Raw genomic sequence first — 24,964 nt, forward strand, 5'->3', positions numbered from 1 at the left:
CCTGCGGGAAGAGCGGCCGCACCGAGCGGTCCACCAACCGCGACGTCAGGATCTCGCGCTCCGTCGGCCCTGTGCATGCAAAAAAATAAATATCTCACTTTCTTAAAATTAAGGTATAAAGTTGAGGCTCCATATGATATCATAGAAGTAAATACCCAGCTCTCTTCGAAGAAAATTGGTAGGTATGCGACCGGCAGCTGCTGCTTTTTGTCTGTAGTCAACCACCAGAGGGAGGAAAGACGCGGCGCCGGCCTTGGCCTTGGCTACCACGGTGGCCAGCACACTAGTGTTTCCCAGTGTGGCCACGCACGCCCCATCTGCAAACCTTGCATAGCGCCCCGTTGACAATTTCAATGTTGTTCTGAAACATTCAATATATCAACTGTTAGTACCAATCCTATAGCCCTTCCAGTTTAACTTAGGCCAGTTATTCTTGTATGACTTTTTTACTGTGAATCTATATGAACATCTGTCTTTAAAGGGTCAACTTCAAAATTGATAGTCTAACGTCAAATATTGTTACCTAGTTTTAAGACATAAGTTGTGCTTTCCAATAGCAGGTGTTTGCGTGGTACAACCAGCTTTGCAACTGTGTTCAATCTAATACTGCGATTTCAAGATTATTTCAACGTAGATGTCTAGACCGGCCTCTCCTCAGTTCTATGTAATATATTTTAGGTTCAAAAACTCACCCATTCGTAAAAGGCACTTCTATTTCACCCACATTTGTTTGTGTCGAAACTAATCGACAGTAGCACAGTCCTCTTAATTTTAACTTTGACAAGAGAAGTCGTCTCCTACTTAACATTTTAATTTAGAAAAATCATGAAGATCATGGGTAAATTACGGTTTGGTTTAGCTTTAATTTTGAAGGTTATTTTTAAGAGACTTATATAAATACGGAGTTATCATAAATGTTTTTACTGACAACGAAGCCAAGTTTTGTTTGTTTTGTTGAATACCATTAACAATTTATTAATAAATTAAAATACAAACGGTATGGAAAAGTGACAAGGACAAGAAAAGTCTCTTCCACTTCCACCTGTCAACAAGATGAACAAAAGCCAAACAAGAGCTGTCAAAACCGTAGTGATTATTTCTCTTTGGTTAAAAAGTTTTAACAGCCTTTTTTTTTTAATTCACAATGATTAAAGAACACCACGTTATAGGGACTAGTTACCCACATAGGTAATTAAAATTGCTTAAGAGCGCGCCCACGCTTTTGACTAAACTATCGCACGACTCTAACTATCGCACAACTCTCCCGCTTTGTCCTATGAGCTCGTATGAATGTGCGCACACTACTCGATTTTTAGTTGTGAACTAAACAGATGAGTTGGCTGTAAAAAAAACGACAGTCGCACAACAGTTGTACGACATCTAATCAAAGGTATGCGGCCGCACTATGTTAATTATTACAGGAACTAGATCATCATCATAAAACACAAATGGGAATTTGAATTCCAGCAATTACGTTCATAGACTTGTGCTTGATAGATTTGTCTATTATTTAAAAATGTCAATGTCAAATTGGCAAAATCAAAATATCCAAATAAATCATTGCATTATTTCGCATTTATAATTTAATTTTTTTTATAATAATTCGAGAAAAATAAAGATGCGTAAGGTACACGGTAATGATTCTTTTCAGCGTATAAATTATTTATATCAGGTTTGTCTTTATTTTCTGTCCGTTAAAATTCTTTTTTATACAAATATGTAAGACAAATTTGCGCTCATTCAATTCTTTTAATACACTAAGATATTTAATATTGTTTTAGATAAGTAAATGTATGGCAGGTAAAAATGCAGGATTGTCTTCATACTATGGAAACCTCATAATTAATGTTGCTAAGAAAAATGTACTAAAAATGTAAGTAAGTTAGTCAGTAACTTCTTATGCTTTGGTTTAAATTTGAGTGATGAATAAAAAGTAATTTGCGTTCCAATTTGAACATTATCATGAATAACATCAGTGATGTGATAAAACAAGTATACCACTGACCAACATTAAACAAACCTGAATTAAAGTACACCTGCTGCTTACTGCTTCTAGGGATTGAACTGTGCAAAAGCATTCTTCAAACTCTATTTACTTAAAACCTATGTAAAATATATTATTATTTTCTGTATATGAGTTTACTAATGTGACAATTTGTTTTCAGACATCCAGATATAAAAAGACTTGTTTGTAAAAAGTGTCGCTGCACATTTGTCGATGGGGTTTCAGCTAAAATGCAATTGAAAACAAACAATAAAAGAAAGTTGATGCAATGGAGGTGTAACACATGTGGGACAATAAAGAGTTTTCTTTTGGACAAAGACAAGGAGCAGCTGTGGCTGGAGCGGCCAGAGGCAGTTGTTGAAGTTATTGCTTAGGCTGCAAACGATGCCCAGGATGTGGTGGCCTAATGGACTTGCTGAATACACATGGACCTATATTGTTACATAAAACGTCTATGAACTAATGAACTTTATTGCTGTTTTATAATTCACCAATTAAGTAAATAAATAAAACAGTACAATTTTTCAACTTTGTTTTATTGGACATTTTATAACTATTACCGTTACCATGGCAACCTTGCTTCCTTTATTTTATCAACTTATAGTTTTTGTCTCTTTCCCGCATGACCGTTTTTTTCCAAATTATTTGCTCCCTATGTGTAATAGCGTAATAACATAGCGTTAAATTCAATTAGCTTAATTTAATTCACTTTTCTAGTTACTTCTTTTACTTTACTTTTTTTTTTCGGTTTCGCGCTGTTATAATATTAAGTTTGATAGATATAGATTTCGATAGATATCTATCTCCTCCGCTTCATCGGTGGCCGCCGTCAACGAATTCCCAAGTATGTGCATCATTGACGTATACCACACAACACTTTATCGTTTCCAATCCGGTAATAATTGTGTTTTTTATGAGAATAAATATCTTTAAACCTAAACCTAATAATGACGAAGTAACTGCCTGTGCCGAGGCTCCCGAAGGAGCACTTCAGCTTAGTTACTCGTAAATAAACGAGGTTTAGGCTAAGCGCCACCTGCGCTCGACCACCTTAAGCCCGGTGAATCTGTAAATGCCTCTTCAAGGCAAACAGCCATTCAGCCACAAAAAAAAAAGTCGTTATTGAAATTTATTGTCCATTAAAATTTGTGAAATATTACAAATACAAATATCATGAAGTTATTTCATGATTTAAATAAGTTATGGCCATAAAAGTTTTATGGCAGCGAGAGGCCCCGCGCATTGCCGCGGCCGCGGTCATGTCCCGCGGACAATGAGGTCCGTACAGAACTGCATCCTACTGGTCGCCTTCATCGACGTCATCTTCATCATTCCTTTTGCCGACCCCGAAATATTTAGTAATAAAATAGCGGCGAAAGACGCACAAGATGTGATCACCGATCCATTTCACAGAAATGAAATAATAAACAATTATCTCAAAGCGGACGATGTAAACACTTTAAAGAAGATTAAAATGAAGGCGCGTGCGTTGAGTTTAACGGTGAAGCCTCGAGGCAGCGAGTACGGCGCGCGCGGGCTGGAGGAGGAGCCGAGCGGATTCCAGCAGGACGCCATCATGAACCTGTACCGTCCGGCCGCGGCCCTGGCGCGCCGCCACAAGAAAGAGGCCGAGGACTACCTCAGCTCCAGCTCCAGCGTAGAGATGCAGAACTGGAAAGAGGAATGGAAGGACATCTGGCTGGCCAAGAAGCTCGAGGCGCTCAACTCCTCTATCCCTAAGGGCGACACAGTCAACATGGCCGCCGCGAGTAAGCCTACGTCCATCACACACCCTCAATTAGCTTCTATATCGACTATTTGTTTTGTTGCACACAAAGTATTTCAACTGGCTTTGGTTTAACTCTAGTAGCCGATAAAATATATCGTTTAGCCTTGATCATCTAACCCGGAGATTTACCTTCTTTTAATATTTTTATTTTATTTACAAACCTAACTTGATTAATCATCACTTTCTCTTAATTTTTGTGCTGTAAACTTACGACATTAAAAGTAAATTAAAAATACGCGACTTACTTCTCGCAGTTTATTTTTTAAACAGTTGTTTGATTGTCTACTAAGGTTGTTAAAATATTTGAATAAGATGTATTTGTATAGATATGTAAGTAGTTAAGTAGATAAATGGCGATGTTAAAGGGCCGTGGGGCGTGCCGTGCGGCGACCCCAACCAGCATGACATGCCCTGGGGCACGTGCATGCTGCCGATGGAGTGCGAGGCGGAGTACCGCATCTACCGCGGCGACTTCTCCTGCGGCCGCACCACCTTCGTGTGCTGCGCACTGCAACTCTCCACTTACGACATGTACGGCGGCTTCGACATCTCCTTCCAGGAGTCCAGCCTCGAGACCGACTCCGAGGAGAAGAGGGTGCGCGACGCCAACTCACGCGAGCGCCGCGAGCGGAAGAAGAAACGAGAGAAACGGAAACGGAAGCGCGACAGAGACAAGAGAAAGCGCAAAATCAAGAAGAATATTCAGAACATCATAAAAGAGATACGGAAAATATTGGATAGAGCTTATAAGAATGGAACCGCAATGAGAAAGAAGAAGACGAAGCAACTGAAGAGGTTTATCAAAGAGTTAAAGAAGCAGTATCGCAAGGACCGGCAGTCTGTGAAGGACATCCACGAGATGGAGATCATCAAGGTGGACGCCGCGCTCATGAAGAAGCTTAACCAGATACGGATGCTCAACAGGAACTTCATGCAAAACGCCACCTTCCGAGACATCGTCATCAACGGCACCATGACCAAGAAGCAGGCCCGCATGCTGCTGGAGTCCTACCCCGACCTCGAAGGGTACATGACGCGTCGCGCAGCCTCCGCCCGGCCGGCGCAAGCGCCCGCGGACTCCCCCGCGGACTACGACCTCGAGTATGGATACTTGTACTATTAATTACATTGAAGTCTCTATGTCTTAGCCTTCGTGCACTTACACTTATCCATCTAACAATAAATATTCATTATGATAAAACTGTTCAACTTTATTATCCATAGCCGTTTTAATATTTCTATCTATATGCCTGTTAATATTAAATTATACAATAAAACAACAAATCTCAAGTTATTATTTTTCTAGCAAAGATACGATTCATAATTGGATTTTTTTTTTCCGAAATCGTAAAATAATTGTTTCCAAAACTGTATCCTCTCGCTGTAGGGCGCCTCGAGGAGCTGGAGGTCGTCACCGAAGCGCAGGTAGGGCACGAGTGGCGGACGCAGTCGCGGCCAGCGCAGCGGTACCACCTGCGTCACGTTTGGTGTCGGCTCTCTGGAATAGTACACATGGCTAATTAACGTTTTATTTAGCTTATCCTGCGTAGTCTCTTTTGTTTTTATTACAACGAGTATATAACTTAACTTATATAGTTTAGTTAGAGAATAACAGATGCTTTTTACAGCCACCGTTACGAGAGAATTGTAAGTCCGTGATTAGGTGCAGAAACATATCAAAGTCATCGGTGCCGCTAGGCGGGTTAAGTGGCATCTCTCATCTCGGAAACTCCAAAAAATATAAAATATATACAAAAGCTACTACGAATTAGACCATATTATCTTGTTTGTTGAAATATTGATAGTAATCAATTGGTTTATTTATCTTACTTACCCATATTTTACGAAACTACACAAGAGAGTGGCCGCTCTGTCCATTGCCAATTGATCGCTGCGCTGTCAGATTGTACGGTTTTGTTCAAAATAACGTGAGCACTGAAGCTGCCGTGGCCCGCCTCGTTCGCATACAGCTGGTCGCGCTCGGAGTCTGCGCTGCGGGCGGCCAGCGTGCCGCCGTGCGCGAACTCCATGAGGTAGACGTGGCGTCCTCGTCGCGCGTGCGTCTCCGCCGCGCCGACTACTGCTCGCAGCACCTGGCTGTCTCCGAAATACCACAAATAAGCCAATTTGTTATTTTCTACGGTTTCGTTTGCAAAATAGAAACGCCTCACTTCCGCGGCTTTTTCGATTCTTTTAATTTCGTTATCGAAGTTGAGGCCGGAAGGCAAAAATTCCGCGAAATTAGCTTCCATTCTGTTCATATAATTTAACGCGTAATATTCTCTACTTTTAAGAAACAAACCTTCCAAGGAAGCGAATATGAACAATAAAGGCGAGTCACTGAGTCGTTCTTTCTTCATGAGTTCCGACGGTGGACTGGTTATAATAGATTCTACGCCATCGAAGGGCCTTTCCACGCACGGCGCGAAGCCGTACGTGCCGTCGGTGAAGGTATTAGCGAATTTTTCGTTGACTCTGGTCAACAGACTCGCCGGTACATCTTGATACAGTTCCAATAATTTATGCGGATGTTCCAACTCGGACACGGAAAATGCTTTCGCGAAGTTTTTGGCGGTGCAGAGGGGACGGTCGTCGATCGCCCACGTCGCGCTGCTAGAGCCGGATTCGATAACGGCTCCTGAAAACAAATCTGCGCTCGCGTTTGAAAGCACTAAAAGTTCGACGCACGCCGCTCCGGAATCCGTTCCATACAAGGTTATACTATTTGGATCGCCACCAAAGTGTTTTATGTTCGTCTTTACCCATCTCAAGGCCGCCAACTGATCTTGCAGGCCCGCGTTACCCGGAGCCTCGTCAATTCCGAGGCAAAGGAAACCCAGCGGGCCGAGGCGATAATTTATGGTCACTAACATAACGCCCTGCTGGACTATAGACGCCACGCCTCGGGTAGGTCCGGAGCCGTAACGAAAGGCGCCCCCGTGTATGTATACTAAGACGGGAAGCGCACGCTTCGCTTTAGTTTTAGGAACGAAAACGTTTACTACGAGGCAGTCCTCTTCGCCAACGCCTTGCTGGGGACAGACGACCTCTCGCTCGGCCGCCAGGGTGCCGTTCCACGCGGGCGGTGGCCGCGGCGCCTGCGGACACAACCAATATACAAAGCAAACAATTTAGGCATATGTAACTATAATCATTTTTAGACATTTACGATGAAACGACATGTTTGCTATGAAAGAACTACATATTTAGAAGGAATATTTGTAACAAATTTAATTATTACATAGAACTATTAAGACAGTGCTGGTATTCGTATCTGCATGGCACATGCATCTAAATAAACTGATAAATCGTACAAAAAAATTTACAATACAGTAATAAGAACGAACCCTACCTTCAATCGAAGCAATCCCGTGGGCGCTGCGGCATAGGGTATGCCAAGGAAGGCAAAGTAGTTGCCGTCGCGTGCCAGCCGGCCCCGCACGCCGCCGCTGCTAGTAGTCGCGAGAATGTGCTCTGTCTTCTCCACAAGTCTCCCAACGAAGCGCGCCTTTTGACTAGTTTGAACGCTGTGGGCATCGTGGGGGTTGCGGACATTGTCATCGATAAATGCGCTATGATCGACATGGGCGTTGTGTTCGCTGTTATCATCTTGGTCACTATGATCGCCGTGGTCACCAAGGTCGTCGCGAGCACCGAGGTCTCTGTAGATCCCATGGTTGCCGAGGGCACTGTGTATGCCGCCGTCATTCTGATCGTCATTAGTAGGATGGTCACCGTGATCACTGTTAGCGTCAGGGTCATTGTGGTCGTGATCATTGTGATCGCCATTAATATTTTGATCGCCGCGGTCACTGTTGGAGTCGTGGTCGCTGTCAGGGTTGCGATCGCTTTGGTTTCCGTTGTCACCGTCGTCCTTGTAGGCATTGTGGGCTTTTTGGTCCCCATGCTCATTGTGTTCACCCTGTTCGTTGTGATAACTGTGGCCAACATAGTCTTTTTGGGCACTATGGTGTATGTGGTCGCGGTGGTCTATGTGGTCGTTGTGGTCACTGTGTGCATCGTGGTCGCAGTGTGCGCTGTGGGCGAGCACTTGAAGCACCAAGATCCAAATAGTCCAGTGCGTGGCAGCCATTATTATAGAAACAAGTTTCGTATCACCCTGTCTTGTGTTATGAAATTGACGATGATGATGATAATGATGATATTACATTGGTGATGACAACTTACATGTACATATAAATAATCTCTTCAATACTTGCACTTAATCCGCTTATGAAAATTAATTAATTAATCTTTTATGAAATTACCTTTATCTAAAGTAAATAATAATTATTCGTGTTTATAGAGCTTGAGAAAATATTATGTAAGAAACAAATTCATTGCTTTTTTCCCTAACCATCTGAATTGTCATTGTAACATTACACTCGGGTTATCGCGCACTCTTCGTCCATGCGATACGGCAGGGCCGCGCCGCGCCGTCAGTGGTCACCTCAGAATAGGCTCGCCGCCGGCACCTTGCCGTCCGTTGTCAACAATACGATCGTAGCTAGACCGGAAACATCGATGTAGGGGCGGCGCAGCGGCGAGTGCCAGGTGGCCAAGCAGTTCAGTAATGTGCTTTAACGTTTTACCTTATAACCGAGTCGAACCTCCACTTTAACACTATTACTTAAAAATCATGGTTTATGCCAATGTGACCTAAATGAGACATGATTTATACACATTCTACCTAACTATATAGAAATAAGTAACTACAATTTAGACAACACAAATAATCACTCGTTAAACATCATTCAATAGTTGCAACAATTGATTCCCACTGCTTTCAAACAATATATTTGACTATTTTTTAATTTGTTCATTAAAAACACAACGTATTTTTACATGCATTTACAGACAAGCCCCAGATTTACGAAATGCTCTTAGTTATATGCGATGTTACAGCACACTGCGTAATGTTGGAGCGACATGTAAATGGCCAAAGCAATTTTTACAAAACTCAAATACGTATTTGCGACATAAAGGAAGAGGCCGCTAAATATCCTGTATTTTTTTGAATGAGAACGGACATAGTTATGTCTTATTCTTTTTTCACTTTACCACAGTACGTAATAAAAATTGTGTAATTACACTACTACGGATTGAAGTTTGTGAGCAGGACGCACGTAGTTACGCAGCGGTGTGCGCATGTCCGACTGCGCCGGCGCACTGACCGAGCTGGCTGTCTTGCTACCACGAGGAAGTTACATGCACGGTCCGGCTTACATTATTCCAGTCCAGCAATCATAGTCTATGCTCCGGCATTACAACAATCTTTGTAAAAAAACGCTATAATTGACAAGATTACTGCGTAACATCATAAGAAAGTATTTCACCGTTTCGCTGATCGATGCTGGGGATAAACGAGACCTCTTTCTCTTCCAAAGGCAACGGTAGATGGACTTGGAAGGGGAAGGGATGTATGATGGGGAAGAAAAGGAAGAAACCTAACTGCATCCTCTTGAATTAAGTATCGAAGATTTGAAGGTTTAAGCGGTGGCGGCGGTATTCCAGTAATGTCGCTTGTCTTCACCATTTGCGTCATTCTCTTACTTCCAAAAACATCGATGTCGAAGTAAGAATGTGTGTTACGTTTACAGTTCCCTGTTTAGTTAAAACGTGACATCTACTACTACTCTACTGTGTTTACTATTGATCTTGCTGACTTAATTGATTACAAAGTATTTAATATTATTTGGAACGGAGAGAATTATCTGTCTCTGTCTGTTAGCAGCTCTGTCGTGTGAACTTTGTTATCTACTTATAGGAATAATTTCAAAGAATTGAATTACAAAGTGTAGAGCTAAACAATTTGTGTATAATGTCTCGTTCAATTTCGAGTCCTCAAAACAAAGGGGATTTCCTTGTCGATTCAATGAGACGGCACCGCGGTGGTAGGGGGGCTCCTCGCAGTTCGCAGTCGACAGCCATTACACACCTCCCTCCCCCGCCTCCTCTCGTTTAGTGATTACGAGGGAGTTCCTGCGAGGCCTGAATCTTGAACACGGAACTTGGCAATTATAAAACAAATGTGCCCCCACCGTACCCCTTTAACATAATAACTACATTTGTTAATTCCTTTTCAACAAATAGGATAATCAAGGACACATTTCTTAGTTTATCAATAATTTGTTCGCATAACTTTTTGTTACATTAAACTTTACAGTCAGAAACCTTGACAAAATAAACCATAAAATGTAAATAACCTAATAAACGTAATAAAACTATCTAGAGAGCAGTTCTCTCTCGCGGTGCAAAAAGAGCGGGCGCCCATCGACTGTTTCATTTATTTAGTTTTCCTTTTGCTTGCCGAGACTTAGCCTAAAGTTTGCTGAACTAATTTTACCTAATTCCGACGTATCGTCGGTCAAATAACAAATATAATGTCTGACGGAAACAGCATTCGGCCATTTGCGGAATGTGCGAATAAAACAGCTGACATTGTCACAGACAAGTAAAGACACGTAGAGTGCATTACGTGAATGTTTAAAAACATTAACGTTGTGGAATTTAATAAATGTAGGCTAAATGAAGAAGTTTCCGGAGGACGTGGGCGCAGCACTTGTTATTATTACCATGACACATTCAATTATCTATTCAATCAATTCAGTTTTTTCAGTATTAGATTATTACAATATTCAATTCAGTACTAGAGTTTTTAACCTAAACTGCTGAGGGCATCTCGATAAAGTAAATGTAGTGAACAGTCTGGAAGAACACTTATGCTACTTGTGTTTTTTTTAATCTTCGCGGACGGAGTCAAAGGCGAATCCTAGAACTTTTATAATTTATTTCAATAAGGCTGCGCCGCGGGTTGTGTGCGGGTTGTGTATGAGCGCGGGGCGAGGGGTGGGCGCGGCATGCGGGGCACGGTGTGTTGGGTGCGGGGTGCGGGGTGCGGGGCGCGGGGCGCGGGGAGTGTCTCTTCACGTTAACTGGCAATGTTTATTTATCGTATTCACTTGGTGCGAACAAACGAACCAGATTTGCGAATCAACTCTATTTGAAATGCAATGAATTTTCCATCAATATTTATAGTCGTTTGGTTTTGTAAATTCGTTCTGTTGATTGGTTGATGTTTTTTTGATAGCAACGTTGTGGAATACTGTTCAAATCACACTAATACTATTTTTTACGTTTCCACAATTTTACACTCAAATATAACATGAAGGTAATGAATGTAGTTTTTATCGTTTCGTAGTTGAATGCTTTTGATATCTACATAAATTGGCAATAAAGTCTATTTTGAAATAGCGGACTGTTTAACAGACCATAGATGGCATGATCGCCGATACCCCTCACCGGCCATCGAGTAACTTGCTCCTTGTGTCGCGAGTTTATTAAGTTTTGTGAAGTCATTTATTACCCTCAAGTGCTACGCAAATACGAACGCTACGGCACCGCTACGAACACCACGCGGCACTACGAGTCACGTAGCAAACGAACGGGTGTCGCGTCGCTATCGGCCGCGCGCCGCCCGCACCCCCCGCCCGCACCCTCCGCCAGAAAATATCTTAATAAATACTTAACTTGCTAAACAAAATACTTGTTGGGAGTAAATGATAAGGGACTAAGACAAAAGCACCAATGCGAGTATCACCTGCCCGATCATCTTGGTAAGAGTGTAAATATGCTAGTATATACCATATATACCTATGTACATATGTAGAGATGTATATAAAATTATTGAAAAATATATATCTATATGGAGTAAGTATATATATGAAATGGTATCAGTGGCGGGAGTGCGAGGGGTGTGAGGGTGCGCGGGACGGAGGCAGTCGTGCTCTGAATCACGTTCTGCGAACAGCCCTGTAAAAACGTCGATGTGACGGTCAATTTTTCATCAAGGATGTAGTGTGTGGCGCTCGCAAGCTAACTTTGTTTATCTACACTTTACTCGTTCTATGTTCACGGCGTGTATTATGATTGTGGTGTTAATTATTTTTAATATAATGAGAAGTTCGATTCCTTGTTTCATAATCGTTAATCGACCATCCCCCGAATCATTTTCTTATAACAACTCAACATATGACTAAGATGGATTAATTGCTGGAGTACAATATGATTCAACTACTTATCAACATAGTTAATATCTAGATAATTCTGAATTAAGTAAGTTAAATGAAGTCAAGACGATATCTGAACTACGTCTCTAGTCGCATATTTTATTCCTGAGGTAGTTTATTTTACTTACAGTTATTATACAGTAGTTATATTTGCGAATAGAGACTCGCAATAACCTAACATTTAGTAGTGTAGTGTGTAGTGTAGGTGCGGCGAGGTTGAGGTCCCCCTCCCCCGCCGCCGCGACCTTCAGCCCCTCGAGTAAGCTATTTGTACTTATTACAATCTAATTTCGATAACAAAATAACTGGTGATTACTGAGTTGTAAGAAATGGCAACAGTTTATTTGGGCGAGAGAGTGATGCGTTAAGATCAACACACAATTACAGTGTCCTATGTTGGCGTATCATATACATGTATTTTGACATCGATACAGCATTTATGCAGAAATAAAACACATTTAATATAAATTTTCTTTATTTTGTACCAAATACGTCTCACGCCATTACAAATTATACCACAGGCCTTCAGGTCGTACGGCATAAGGCGCTGTCGCCGCCGGCCGGGGTGTGGTCCGGGGCGCTGTCCGGGGCGCTGGCGGCGGGCCTCTAAACAAACTAATGCGAGGAACACAAAGAAGGACGGTGCCTGATATCTAAGGCTAAGATGGAACATATAATTGAAGCATCAGCGTAGTGCCGATTGAGATAATAAAACTATAGGTAAATTCACTTGGCAACCGGACGACTAGCGAAGAGTGGACTACACGTGGCAGCGAGGACAGGGGAGGGAGAGGGGGAGAGAGGAGCGAAAGGAACTTTTGCAAAAGCGTAGTTAGACCGGTGCAACAAAGTTCCACATCTTCTATAGTCATTTAATTTATATTATTATTGTAACACTGTACCTATACTACTTTTATCCACTAGATAAAACAAATCCCAGCGCCCCGCCGCCCGCTAGCGTAACTGTTTAAATATTATTATAAAAATAATCAATGTGTTTAGTATGTATTAAAAAAAATAATCAAAATCGACAATAAGAAAACCGATGTAACAACAACAAGTTCGCAAGTAACAAATTAACTTAGTATTAGTTATAACAACTACATTACAAACAAGTGAATATCTTACCGCTAGCCGCTAGCTGCCGGTCACTAGCTCTGGACGAAAACAATTAGGTACATACGAACAATTACAATAAAAACACAACTACCGATATACTTATTTATCTAAGTATATGTATATTACTGCAAAGGCTCGAACTGCGGCGGATCCTTGAGTTTATCGGTATAACCTGATTTAGCGATTAGCTGAGGTGAATCTTGAAGGTCATCGATACGTAGACATCTTTCTTACAAGCCATCAATAACCAATAAAAAAAATTATATAGATTCTACCAACAGCTAGTTTTTGGATAGGATAAATAGTACTTAAAGTACTTTACTTTGGTATAACCTATGGTAGGTACAATACCGATAGATTGTTCACCCTTTAGGATTGTGCGGAGTTCGTGCTTTTACAGTAACATAAATAACTTAGTGGAACATTATTCAGATCACAATAAATACCAGAGTCAACCTCGGAAAGTAACACTTTGTATGCCGTAAGTTATAAACTATCAGTGTCAGAGTCTGCTCCGTGTGTACATCGCGCACTGACCACTTGCAGTGCTCATAGTAGACAATATTCCACAAAAAACAATCTTCGCAAATGACACACAGAATATTTTTGTAATATGGCAATATGAAATAAAAACTTCCCACCACGCCTTATAAAATATGATAGAAGCGGTACGCAACAAGTACAACTTCGTGCAGTTCTCTAAACGAGGTAAATATAACAATATATAAAAATCTGTAAACAATTAATAATAATAACGCTGTAAAAGCTTTCTGAAACTATACAATAAATTTCTGAATAATTCTACATAAGCCGTTGTTATTTTACGAACATTGTACATTTTTATACTTAATTTATACATATTACAAAGGTACATAATATATGAGTTAATTGGTGGCTGGCTATTTTATTAGTTTTACTGCTTTTGTAATAGAATAGATAAAAATACAAAGTGGCGTCGCGCCGAGCCAGTGACAGAGTCAAAGGCTACAGCCTGTCGCCTGCGCATGTGCCGGACACACAAACATATAATTAGAGTGCGTTGTATTAAAAGTGCCATTTACTTCACAGACTTATGATAACCGTAGTCACTAAAAAGTGCTGTCAATTGTGAACCATCTCCGACCAGCACGGCTTAGCGCCGACAAGAAGGCCCCTACGCCAACCAACGCGCACAACAGCACCAGACCGCAGCGCCCCGGCGCCGAGCGGCGTGGATAGAGGGTCGCAAGCCTTACCTCTACTGCTCACGTAGGGTCTGAGTGTGAGCCCGTGGGAACGCTAAGAAGTACTGCTCCCTGATAGTCTTATGATATATTGAATTATTGTTTCTAAAGCACATATCGGTTTACTATGTTTTCATAAGTTAATTTTGTATCAACGGACCTGTTATTACATCAGCATATAACAAAGATGCAATTGTCGTGAGTCCATTTACACAAGGTATAGTCGCGGTAGCCCGGCTTGCGCAGGTACAGGAGAGTGCACATCGAAGAGTCACAAGAAACGAGAGTCGGCAGCGCGCCGCAGCCTCGGCCGGGCCGGCCACGCCGCTCGCCACTCCTTAATGAACGTGGCTCAAGTTTAAAGTCATTAGATATTAAAAGTTTTAGAAAAAGTGCATAATATGAAAGAATCGCAGTGCAGTAGGAAGGATTCATACATTTAGTTTAGATAAATTTTAACAAATAATTATAGTGTAGACAGGGGCCTTTATACTTAGTAACGAGGATGTGAGGAGAGCTGCGCCCAGCCTCGTCCAGCTCGAAGCCTTCAAGCTGCCTTATTTGTAAATTTCGATAAAGCGTTTGCAATATTATGGCTTCGTCTACAAGTTTCGAGGTCTCCATCATCTCAAAACAAATTAAAAAGTCGATGTTATTCTTACGTAATGCTTTAGTCTTAGTTACGACTTACATTCTACAATTAGACCTTGAAAGCACAGCCTTTAAGGCTACAACTATCTTTAATGGAAATATGAGAGAAAAACGACTAAGGGAAGAGGGAAACACGACAACAGTCCTACACCTGTACATTTGAGCACGACACTTTCCCATGTTTTACTTAATATATGTTACTGTAAGAGCACCAACTCCGGACAATCTAAGATTTACCAACTGCATATGAACACATTGAAAAGTTTATTTCGAGCATTACCCATCATTTACTTGAACACTACCAAGATGAAGGTATTTACTTCAAATTTAAAGTAAATGTCGATAAAACAGCTTCAGAGTATCTGGAGGAGCGACCGGAGTTTGTGCCTTTGCAGTAACTAAAAGTACATAAATATATGCCTACATATGAAAATGTAAACTGTTACAGAAAACATGCTTTCACTTTATATCAGTCAGTTTTCTCATGAACACAATAGAGTTAGATATCTGGGGCCACTAAAATGCTTTGATGACGTCGTACGCCTCGAGGCCGGACATCAGCAGGTAGAGCAGCCACAGCGAGAAGAAGAAGCCGGAGGTGAGCAGCTTGAGTGCGCGCGGGCCGCCCAGCTCGCCGCCCACCGCGCGCCGCCGCCGCAGCAGCAGCACCAGCACCACCAGCGCCGCCTCCGAGCAGAACATCGTCACGCTGAACGCCAGGCTGCCGACCGACACATCGTGCTCGTACCATACCTCATACCTCACACGGCTCACTATTACTTAGTGCCGAGATAACTTGGCCTTAGTGAGTTTACACCGCGATCGCTGCCGCCCGCCGAGACACCTAGTAGACTCGCCACTTGCCTGTTGGGTGGCAGCGACCGCTTTATAAAGCGAATCATCTTTCGATCACGACAGGGGGACGTGGATATCGGGATGACGGTCATGAGGCGGCAATGAGTGTGAGAGGCGGCTGAGGGGGGGCGAAGGCAGAAGCGCTCACTTGCCGGGGTCGACGCGGAAGGGCTCGCCGCGCGCGCGGTGCACGGCGGCGGCCACGGTCCACGCCACGCCGATGCCGAGGAACACGTTGACCGCGTTGGAGCCCGTCACGTTGCCCACGGACGCGTCCGCTGTCTGGTCCTGGATGGCCGCCACCTTGCTGGCAAACGTGTCTGCCACATAGGAGTACACGTGTCACATTGCCCGCTGCTCGTCGCTTGCGGATTCATTGCTATACAATCTATATACGAATCTCTAAGTTTTATTGTGTTTTTAATGTTAGAAAGTTATTTTTTTAGTAAATTTTTAAACCGTAAAATTACAAAAGGTTTCAGTAGCGCAGTTAGCTGCGCGAGTCTGTTAGCGACGTGTGTAGGTAGGTATAAATAAGGACGCCCGATGCGAATGATATTCCTCGTCGCAGTCGCGCTGCTAGCCGTTTAATGGATTAGGTATCTCACTGTAAAAAATTCTTTAAAGTAGGATAAGAAGTAATTAGAATAGGTCGTAGAATAATAACAACAGTGATAAAGCCTGTTCGAATATCTTCGCACGAATGGGTCGGCTGGCCGTTTGCTCGTATGCCACATTATGATATATAAAAACCTAATAATAAAATGATTTAGTTATGAAGAATAAAGGGTGATAAGGAGGTGGAGGAACAGACCGGGTATGCTGGTGCCGAGCGCGACAAAGACGATGGCGGTGACGGAGTCCTTGATGCCGAGCGTGCAGCCGAAGTGCGCCGCCACGTCGCCGATCACCGCCGTCACCAGGCCGATGCACACGATAGACACCACGAAGCACACGTACCCGCCCCCGATGTCTGTCACAACAACCGCCACAAGAACAGAAATAAATACTCTTTACTGTAATATAGGTGAACTTAGTCAAATGTAAAGATTTTATATATAACAAGTTAAAGAATGTGGATATAGTATGCGATTTTCTTACTTGTCATAATTTTTTGGGAATAAATGAATATTGGCCCAGTAAATATCTCTTTCTCATATTCATATTTGTTCCCTTTAATTCCTATTCCATAAAACGTACGTCGGAACAACTCACCGGTGGGGGGGACGAATGCGAAAAGAATTTTCCAAAACAAAGTGATCGCGTGGAGCACGTAGTCCGACCACGAGGGCGGCTGCTCGGGCTCAGCACCTGCAACAGCGAGACGCGCCTCAGCCACCTCTCCCTCCTCCGCCTGCTCGCACCTCACTCAGAACTCATGTAAGGGACGCCACCTGAGTTTGCCGTCAACGCCTCTGAGAACTGCTCCTTCCACGACGACGTCCCGATTATGATGGAGGCGTTCGCACGCTGCACCAGCTTGTCCACCGTACTCTGCAACACGACGTGTCGCTGTCAAGGCAACTCGGGCAGTTCCTCGTTCATTTGTAGAGGTCGCGTATTAATACTCATTAAAATGGTATTGTAAGCAAATATGAGAGAACCTTGAACTCTTTGCTCTCCTTGACCCGAAGTTGTGCGCGAGTGAGGTCACCGGCGCGCGGCAGGCCTCTGAGTGCCACTGCCGCCTCCTGATCTGGCAGCGCGGTCAGGTGCTCGGCTGATCCGCGGCCCGAACGCGCCGAGCGCCCCCAGCGCCGCCCCGAGCGCCCACACGCACCGCCGCCGTCTGTGTTGTTGTGTAATTTTCAATTTACTTCCTCACATTATATTACTGGAGTACGACAATAACTGCATGTTACTCGGAAACTGAGACTCGCACAAGAATAGTCTTCGTCAACATAATATGTCGTCGTGACTTACCGATTGTTTCTCCCGTAAGCAATGTGGGATCGGTCGGGTGTTGAGCGCCGACAGTCACCAGATGTTCCGGTGACCCGTCCCGTCACATACTTTTACCAAAATAAACTAAAAAATGATTTGCCTGCTGCGTATAGAAATGCATCGAAGATGTCTGAGCGCCGGCGCCGGGACTTAGCGCTACTGGCCACTGCTACGTGTCAATTGATTGCTATTTAACAGAAAACAGATTGTGACAACGGCTACAGCTACGGGGATTGTGGACAATTGCTTGATGCTGGGACCGCGGCGGCGGGCCGCAGCGTCGAGCAGCCGCTCGCTCCTACCTCGCAATCATCAACATGGAAGCGAAACTTTACACTTAGCAAGGCCATAGCGTTTCTCGCTATATACTTATCTACGAGGTCATAATAATATTTACAAGATAGTTGAAGCGCTAAAGCTGAGGCATAATTATGGTACAAACAAAATAAAACATACATCGCTATTTAATATAGTATCTACCATAGAGAAGAAGCTAATCTTACTTGAGAGAGAAGATAGATAGGCGGTGCGGCAAGGTAGGGCAAGGTGCGTCAAGACCCGGCCGCCAGAGGGCGCGCCCGACCGCCGACAAGACGACAACGTCAATCGCGCAAGCAGGAACAAAACGTATCCAAGTGAATGCACACGCCACATACCATCCACATCATACCGCAACAATAATGCATTACTACTGAACATTATGCAGGAGGCACACACTTATGTAATATACAAAATACATGTTTAGTGTAATAACGTCTTGTTGTGTACATAACTTAAGTAGAGATATGTAACAGTATATAGGTAATATTGATAGATTACATAATTAATCATATAAACTGATATGCCGGTTGTATGATAACCGCGATGGTGTCGGACAGCACCAACCATTTCCTGGCAGCGAGCAGGCACGTATAAGGACATTATAATCTCAACCGGGATAAGTATAAAATATATTCCTTATTACATTATCCCTTCCGAGTCAAAAGTATTTATCACAGTCGACTCACGAGTGGAGCAGACCGGCTATCTACTTTATTTTTCTTCGGCATAAGCCATCATATGACCTATCCATCGCCATCCAAGTCGGACCATACAACGCTACATAAAATATCAGTCAGTTTTGTTTCTGGTTGTAAAATAACGTTACTTGTTCTGTGCTCCTCAAGGTACGAGTATATACATAACATATGTCCTGTTCGGATTCGGCGCTTAGTTCTTTGGCGCGCCGCCAGGTTTACTCAGAAAATTTCTTACGGATGAAAGGAGTTAAGTGAAAAGTCTTTTGTTCATGCTAAGGCTAAATATTAATATTATAAAATGTGAACGTATCAACGAGAAACCTATATTGACTAACCGCTAGATGTGGCCGCGGGGTGTTGCATGCGTGGTGCGCGTGCGCGTGCGTGTAACGGTGTTACGAGAGGTGAGAATGTAGTGATGACATTGCATACCGTCCACTAGCTCTGGCTCTCCCAGGTTCACGTAAAACAGCACGTCCTTCTCGTAGCTGTCCTCTTCTACGATGCGCAGAGGAATGAATTTTCTGCAATACAATTAACGGAGGTTTAAGGGTTGTTTCACGGTCTGGAGGTGAGAACAGTAGGCAGACACCGAGAAGTATGAGTGCGAGCGGAGCTGGTGGCGCGGGCGGCGAGGGGCACCGCGGGCGAGGCGGCGGGCGCGGGCGGAGCCGGCCGATGCATCGCTAATGTTATCGATCTCCCCTCGCACTCACCTCATATAAATTTAGGGCCGAGGTTTAAGTGCGAGTCATAGTTTGATTGCGGGTTTTTTTTATAAAGTTACATATTCAATAATTTAAACTTGATTTAACAAATTTTCGGATGCGAAATTTGTAATACCTTAGACGCATTAAATTATTGAATAACTGCCATGTTACCCAGTGTATAAATAGGTAAGCATTTTGTGTTTCGGTTTCTATAAGAGCTATACAACAAAATCTGTTCTTGTGTCTAACATACACGTCTTGATTTCAAAGCGCAGCAGGACCGGTATCAGCTAACTTCTCTAGGTATTGTATCACCTTGCCCTCTTCTAGTTAGGTATGTCCAATTTAAAACAGTTCCAAATCTTATAGAATGATGTAAACGTCCGATGAGTCGTCCGCGGAATTAGATTTAATGCAGAGCACCTTGCACCTCCGCCGCCGCTGCCGCCGCCGCCGCCGCCGCCGCAATTCATTAGCGGCGTGCGAAACGAAGCAGCTTGTTAGCAGCTCTCGCTACGCAACTTTCATGTTCATTATCACTCTCATTTTGTACATGTTCTATTATTATCACCTCGACATTAACTGGCATTCTAATGGATGTCAAATTAAAAAAATATAAAATCGTGTACGCGCATTTGTTTTATAAATTTTTTGACCGACCAAAAGAAGGAGGTACCTAATTCGTCTGTATGTTTATTTTTTATAGAAAACTTTTAGGCGCGAGTTCAACCACGCGGAATAAAAAATAAAAAATAAATAGGGACATATATTCTTCTACACCTTCCTTACACTAATGTTAAGCCGTTTAGGGAGATAGATAGTAAGAAACATTCATCCATCCAAATGCCATTTATACCATAACATACTAGTTAGTATGAATATGATATACGAGTACAGTTGGATAATACTTACTTCATTTTATCTGATATTTCCATAAAATACTTTACGTTTCTAACAAAAATTTGTAATCCGTACCAAGTGAATACATTATACTATATTGAAGATCTTTCGGTGGCATTCTAAAATCTGGGCAAAGGGCACTAGGCAATGGGCAATGGGATAGGAAGCGGGCAGTGGCAAGTGAGTGGGCCGCCACAATTGTCAGTAAGAAGGAAACTCGATTCTTTCTCGTAATTTCGCAATTGAGACGAGTGCCCCTTTACGTTCGAATTGGCCGCCGCCGCCGCGCCCCCGCCATTCCTTCGCCACTCTGCCGCCCGCTCACCTGCGCACTGACATCTCTTTTCTGAAGGGCTCAGAGCTAGGCGTCATAATTCATAATGCACACACATTTGCAGCGGGTCTACGGCGTTTGAGATTTTCATATCATTGTAATAAAAACTTCGATTATTTTTGTATATTACGTGTGGTTGAATGAATGAAAACTAAATATCCGCACATTTAATTCAAACTATTACTAATGTGAATATTACTTTGAATACATATTGCTTATAAGTAGTTAAGTATTCCTTTATTCAATTCAAAATCAAACATGTAGCTACCGAAAATCTATATGTTGACTAATAAAACAAACTCTTTAATGAATACATATTGAGATATAAAAATCTCGCAAATTATAGATTTATTTGGTTGATTAAATATTAACTTGTTTTCTCCGATACTTCATAAATTTAACACTAACAACGCACACATGAATAACATGGTCTGAAGGAACGCACACGCGAGTTAGTTATATAGTTCGCAAACTCAGCTGTCAAACTAATCCACTATCAATCTCGTAAATTGTTTCGCTTTCCCATTGCTAATAAAGATTCGTTTAAATTTCTTAATTGCAAGTCTCGTCTGTTGCCGGATCCGACGCAGGAAATTAGAGAGGCGATTGAAGCAATTTACAGAATCTGCCATCGCTTGTAGCGGTGACTACCGGCTACCAGCACTTCTTAATGATCACCGTTATTGTACTGGTGGGTGGTCTCGTCGCGTCCTCGTCCCGTCCTAGACGCTTCGCACACCGCAAAAGCAACGCCACAACACACTTAAATTAGATAATACTCGTACATTACATTATAATGATATTGTCATATTTTAACTTATCTCTGATAAAAAAACACAAGCTTAGTAATACCATGAATGCGAAGGTTAGGATGGATTGATCGATAGTTGGGTGTTTGTTAGGTTTTGTAGCCTAAACTAATGAACGTATCTAGATGGGTATAGATTTAGATGAATGCCTGGAAGGACCTTTTTTGAATTCCAGGCGAACGAGTCGTGGGCGAAAGCTAGTCATGTATAAATAAGTGTCACCGCAGTGGAAATACATTGTTCCATTTAAACCAGTGATTTCCAAAATGGTCTATATCGCCCCCTAGGTGTCTATGACAACTTGCAAGGGGTCTACGTCAGCGAAAAAAAATTGGGGGTCCATGAAATGGGGTCCACGATAGTGGATCAACACATAAACTGATAATACCTATTTACTTACATCATACTGTCTGATAAACTTATAATATTAAAACATATACATTAATTATTATGAGAAGTTTTAATTTAAATTCAAATATTAAATGTATAAATTAACATGTTTTTACATTAAGTTTTTAATACTTAACTTAAGTATAGTTAGAAATTTACAGGAAATCAATATCAGGTAAGGTGGGGGGTCTACCCAACACGGAAAAACATGGCAAGGGGTCTACGATACAAAAAAGTTTGGGGAACTCTGATTTAAGCAATAAAATACCACCGATGAGGAACAGAAAACTCATCTCTATCTGTATTTTCTAAGGCCGGTAGCTTGTAAACTGATTTTTCGGTTATCCTTATTGTTTGTGTTCGCGATATCTTCTAAACTATTAGTCCAATTTAAATACTGTAAAGGACAATTTTATTCTACATTAAATTCTCTTGATAACAAACCTCTAACGGTTTAGGCAGCGTAAGCCGAGAAAAGTTAAAGTTTAGTGTGTTTTTAACGCCGGCGTTCAGATACACGCTGTTTATTAATAGTTCCTTAACATTAGTAATAATAAAATATAGCCTGTTACTCACAGATAAATTACCTTTCTGATGATGAAAGAATTTGCGTTGAAAAATATTTGCGTTGCTGGTAACGAAAATCGCATTTACTGTCGGTCTGTCCGCAAGCTTAATTTGTTCCGGCTATTTTCCGAAACGGTAGTCTCCTTTCATCCGTCCCTTTTACTGGCAAACATTAAAATCCATACATCATGACAGGTCTTACGATGGCCTTGTAAATTTTATGGGGAATTTGAGGTCGCATATTCCGCAATCTGCGGAAGGTATATGGGGAAGGCCTAAGTCCAACAGTGAACAGATAATAGTTTTCTCCCGCGAATCCGTTCGCGTAAAATTAAAAAAACAAACGTGAGTAGCCTACGTGTTCTTCCAGACTATCCTCTACATCTATACCAAATTTCATTGTAATAAGTTCAGCCGTTTAGGCTACAAACTCTAACAAACATCAATCCATCCATCCATCTAAACTTTCGCATGTACTCGTATAATATTAGTATGAGTATGAAGTATGATATTTTTTTTAATCCGCGCTGTCAAAATGGCGGCCGATCGCTATGTCCGGATCGGCTGGACCGATACTGACGGGACAAATATGATGGGAATTTAGCTGATGCACGCGGGAATGTCTCAGACGACTAATTTTTTTTTAATTCCGCGCTAACAAAGTTTGTCATCGACATCTCGTAAAATTATGAAAACAGCCAATTACCAGCATTAGGATCGAGCCTTCTATCGCAAGTAATACTTGTATTACATTTTCTAGATGATAGTTTAGAAATTGCGTATCACATTCATAGTTATCGAGGATGTTTATACACATTCACAGACAAAGAGTAACTATCACATTTCAATTAATTTAAAATTGTTGTTAAAGTTAAAGTTAAAGTTGTAAGTTAAATGTTTTAATTTTCGTGAAAGTGAGTTGTGGAGTGCAGGGTTGAAGCGAACGTTCCCCCACCTCAATACATCATATTCCTGGCCTTAAGACGCAAATGAGACGAAAAATTAAAATAAACCCTTATTTTTCAAATAAAATGTTATTGTCGTCAAACGTTATAGGAGTAAGAGGTGAGCATGGTATGGTCATGTTAGGAATCGGGATGAATCACATGTAACAAAAAAACTTAGTTATGAGTGAGCAGGGGTATACCACCAGAAAGGTCATGCGACTGCATGCGAGATACCGGTAAATGGAGGATGGCGGGACTGTGTTATTTCGGCTGTAACACGCTCTGAAATCTGACGTCTACGAGATCTGAATGCAATACGTTATGTTGCATGTCGCACGTATGCATGCGAAGTCGCACGCTGTTGTACCCCGTGACCGGTCGACGCTCGACATTTAGTAGGAGAGCGCAGGTCGGCACGATACACTTTGTTGGCAGAGCACGATGCCAACTCATTATACACTCATATTATTTATAGATCAAATATAATGAATGAATACACGGAAAGAAACTAGCGAACAGCAAACTATAAGTCAATATGAAGATATTGTAAGAGCTGGTAAGCATCGCCCGGAGTGAGGAGTGCCATGGGTCCAGGGCGCAGGGCGCCAGCTAAATTTCGTTTTGACCAAAAGTGCTGGGGCTAGAGGTCAGGCACATTTACATTGTTTCTGTTGTAATCGAGCGCTGATATCTATCATTGGACTGGAATTTAAAATGTATCCGATGTTCCTGTGATAAAGAACAACATCATGATGCAAACGGCGCGGGCGCGTAACAGCGAAGAAATGGTGTCTGTGAAGTCACTCAACCCGCGCTAAACCAGCGTGGCTTAGTCACGCCTAAAACAGCGAACAATGTAATCTTGAGATATGTATATGTAAATCAACTGTCACATTAAATTAATTAATAAGGTTGGGGACAGACGAGCAATGGAGCCATTAAAGATAAGAGAGTATCACAGAGTTTGCTAGGTTCATAAAGAAACCTATCGTGTAACGGTTGGGTATTACGGCTGATGACAGATAAATCCGCAAAGAAATGGTGCGAATAGTACGATAACGGGAATAGGGACCATGTTCCAAACAACTCTTCGGAGTCTTTCCGAGGACTAAAATACCTCTATCCTACATCTATCTATCCATAAGACCAGAGTTTCGAGCTAACAAACAAGAGTTTGGTCGTTTAACCACTTTGAACTTTTACCGTAACTTGTTGCTTGTTGGTAAATCCACGGTTTTTCCGGTAAATATAAAGGTTTACCCTAATTCGTACTTGTATAATGATATACTCGTATATTTCCATACATCTCATTACCCTCTACTTTTAAACGAAAATAGATAGACAACATTGTGTTTTCATGTGTTAAAGGAATGGAATGATGCGATTGGGCGAATCATATTATAACAGAGACATCCTCGGATCTGATCGATCTCATATGTCGCTCAGATCAGTACGTGTGCGGTCTCCAAAAGCAATTTTATAAAGAGTATATATTTAAATATATGATAATAAAATGAATCATTCAACTTTTTTAAGTATCGAGAGGACTTAGCAATCGTTTCAGGAAAACGTCGACGGGGCTAATGGCATAAGGCCGCGGCCGCCGCGATGAAGGTCGCCCGCCTGCCGGGTG

General features: G+C 42.1%; 5 protein-coding genes across 5 annotated transcripts in view; 2 read left to right on the forward strand and 3 right to left on the reverse strand.

Annotated features, from left to right (window-relative positions):
- LOC106100946 (polyribonucleotide nucleotidyltransferase 1, mitochondrial) overlaps nucleotides 1-1,379 on the reverse strand; it is a 7,236-nt gene extending 5,857 nt beyond the window's left edge. Inside the window, exons 1-3 of the mRNA XM_013280011.1 lie at nucleotides 693-1,379; nucleotides 156-361; nucleotides 6-69 (exon numbers count right to left, since the gene is read on the reverse strand). Of these exons, the coding sequence (XP_013135465.1) occupies nucleotides 6-69; nucleotides 156-361; nucleotides 693-808 (386 nt within the window). The 5' untranslated portion in view covers nucleotides 809-1,379. The remainder of the gene's footprint in view (nucleotides 1-5; nucleotides 70-155; nucleotides 362-692) is intronic.
- Nucleotides 1,380-1,510: 131 nt separating this feature from the next.
- Nucleotides 1,511-2,530, forward strand: LOC106100965 (ribonuclease P protein subunit rpr2). The gene is made up of 3 exons (XM_013280028.1): nucleotides 1,511-1,672; nucleotides 1,782-1,873; nucleotides 2,166-2,530. The coding sequence occupies exons 1-3, from the start codon at nucleotides 1,619-1,621 to the stop codon at nucleotides 2,377-2,379; spliced, it is 360 nt and encodes a 119-aa protein (XP_013135482.1). The 5' UTR covers nucleotides 1,511-1,618; the 3' UTR covers nucleotides 2,380-2,530.
- A 631-nt stretch (nucleotides 2,531-3,161) lies between these two features.
- Nucleotides 3,162-4,934, forward strand: LOC106100947. The gene is made up of 2 exons (XM_013280012.1): nucleotides 3,162-3,842; nucleotides 4,141-4,934. The coding sequence occupies exons 1-2, from the start codon at nucleotides 3,225-3,227 to the stop codon at nucleotides 4,915-4,917; spliced, it is 1,395 nt and encodes a 464-aa protein (XP_013135466.1). The 5' UTR covers nucleotides 3,162-3,224; the 3' UTR covers nucleotides 4,918-4,934.
- Nucleotides 4,935-5,080: 146 nt separating this feature from the next.
- LOC106100987 (juvenile hormone esterase-like) lies at nucleotides 5,081-8,052 on the reverse strand. Its single transcript, XM_013280051.1, has 3 exons — nucleotides 7,147-8,052; nucleotides 5,629-6,892; nucleotides 5,081-5,292 (listed from the first exon to the last, which is right to left on the reverse strand). Exons 1-2 carry the CDS (start codon nucleotides 7,885-7,887, stop codon nucleotides 5,636-5,638), a joined length of 1,998 nt encoding a protein of 665 aa, XP_013135505.1. The 5' UTR covers nucleotides 7,888-8,052; the 3' UTR covers nucleotides 5,081-5,292; nucleotides 5,629-5,635.
- Nucleotides 8,053-12,367: 4,315 nt separating this feature from the next.
- On the reverse strand, nucleotides 12,368-19,621 carry LOC106101185 (sodium/calcium exchanger 1-like). The gene is made up of 8 exons (XM_013280333.1): nucleotides 19,518-19,621; nucleotides 19,107-19,198; nucleotides 17,316-17,500; nucleotides 17,106-17,205; nucleotides 16,927-17,022; nucleotides 16,526-16,684; nucleotides 15,860-16,031; nucleotides 12,368-15,577 (listed from the first exon to the last, which is right to left on the reverse strand). Exons 1-8 carry the CDS (start codon nucleotides 19,526-19,528, stop codon nucleotides 15,373-15,375), a joined length of 1,020 nt encoding a protein of 339 aa, XP_013135787.1. The 5' UTR covers nucleotides 19,529-19,621; the 3' UTR covers nucleotides 12,368-15,372.
- Nucleotides 19,622-24,964: the final 5,343 nt, after the last annotated feature.

This window comes from Papilio polytes, unplaced genomic scaffold (genome assembly GCF_000836215.1).
Source record: "Papilio polytes unplaced genomic scaffold, Ppol_1.0 DF824024.1, whole genome shotgun sequence".
Classification (NCBI taxonomy): domain Eukaryota; kingdom Metazoa; phylum Arthropoda; class Insecta; order Lepidoptera; family Papilionidae; genus Papilio; species Papilio polytes.

What these genes read in the sequence shown, in the direction of transcription:
- LOC106100965 (XM_013280028.1), top strand. Translation starts at nt 1,619, where the DNA reads ATGCGTAAGGTACACGGTAATGATTCTTTTCAGCGTATAAATTATTTA. An exon ending in GTATAAATTATTTATATCAG is followed by an intron (nt 1,673 to 1,781) that starts GTTTGTCTTTAT and finishes ATATTGTTTTAG; the next exon opens with ATAAGTAAATGTATGGCAGG. An exon ending in AAGAAAAATGTACTAAAAAT is followed by an intron (nt 1,874 to 2,165) that starts GTAAGTAAGTTA and finishes ATTTGTTTTCAG; the next exon opens with ACATCCAGATATAAAAAGAC.
- LOC106100947 (XM_013280012.1), top strand. Translation starts at nt 3,225, where the DNA reads ATGGCAGCGAGAGGCCCCGCGCATTGCCGCGGCCGCGGTCATGTCCCG. An exon ending in TTTGTTTTGTTGCACACAAA is followed by an intron (nt 3,843 to 4,140) that starts GTATTTCAACTG and finishes GTAGTTAAGTAG; the next exon opens with ATAAATGGCGATGTTAAAGG.
- LOC106100987 (XM_013280051.1), bottom strand. Translation starts at nt 7,887, where the DNA reads ATGGCTGCCACGCACTGGACTATTTGGATCTTGGTGCTTCAAGTGCTC. An exon ending in CGGGATTGCTTCGATTGAAG is followed by an intron (nt 6,893 to 7,146) that starts GTAGGGTTCGTT and finishes TTGTGTCCGCAG; the next exon opens with GCGCCGCGGCCACCGCCCGC.
- LOC106101185 (XM_013280333.1), bottom strand. An exon ending in AGAGCCAGAGCTAGTGGACG is followed by an intron (nt 17,501 to 19,106) that starts GTATGCAATGTC and finishes ACAACAACACAG; the next exon opens with ACGGCGGCGGTGCGTGTGGG. An exon ending in CGCATTCGTCCCCCCCACCG is followed by an intron (nt 16,685 to 16,926) that starts GTGAGTTGTTCC and finishes TTGTTGTGACAG; the next exon opens with ACATCGGGGGCGGGTACGTG.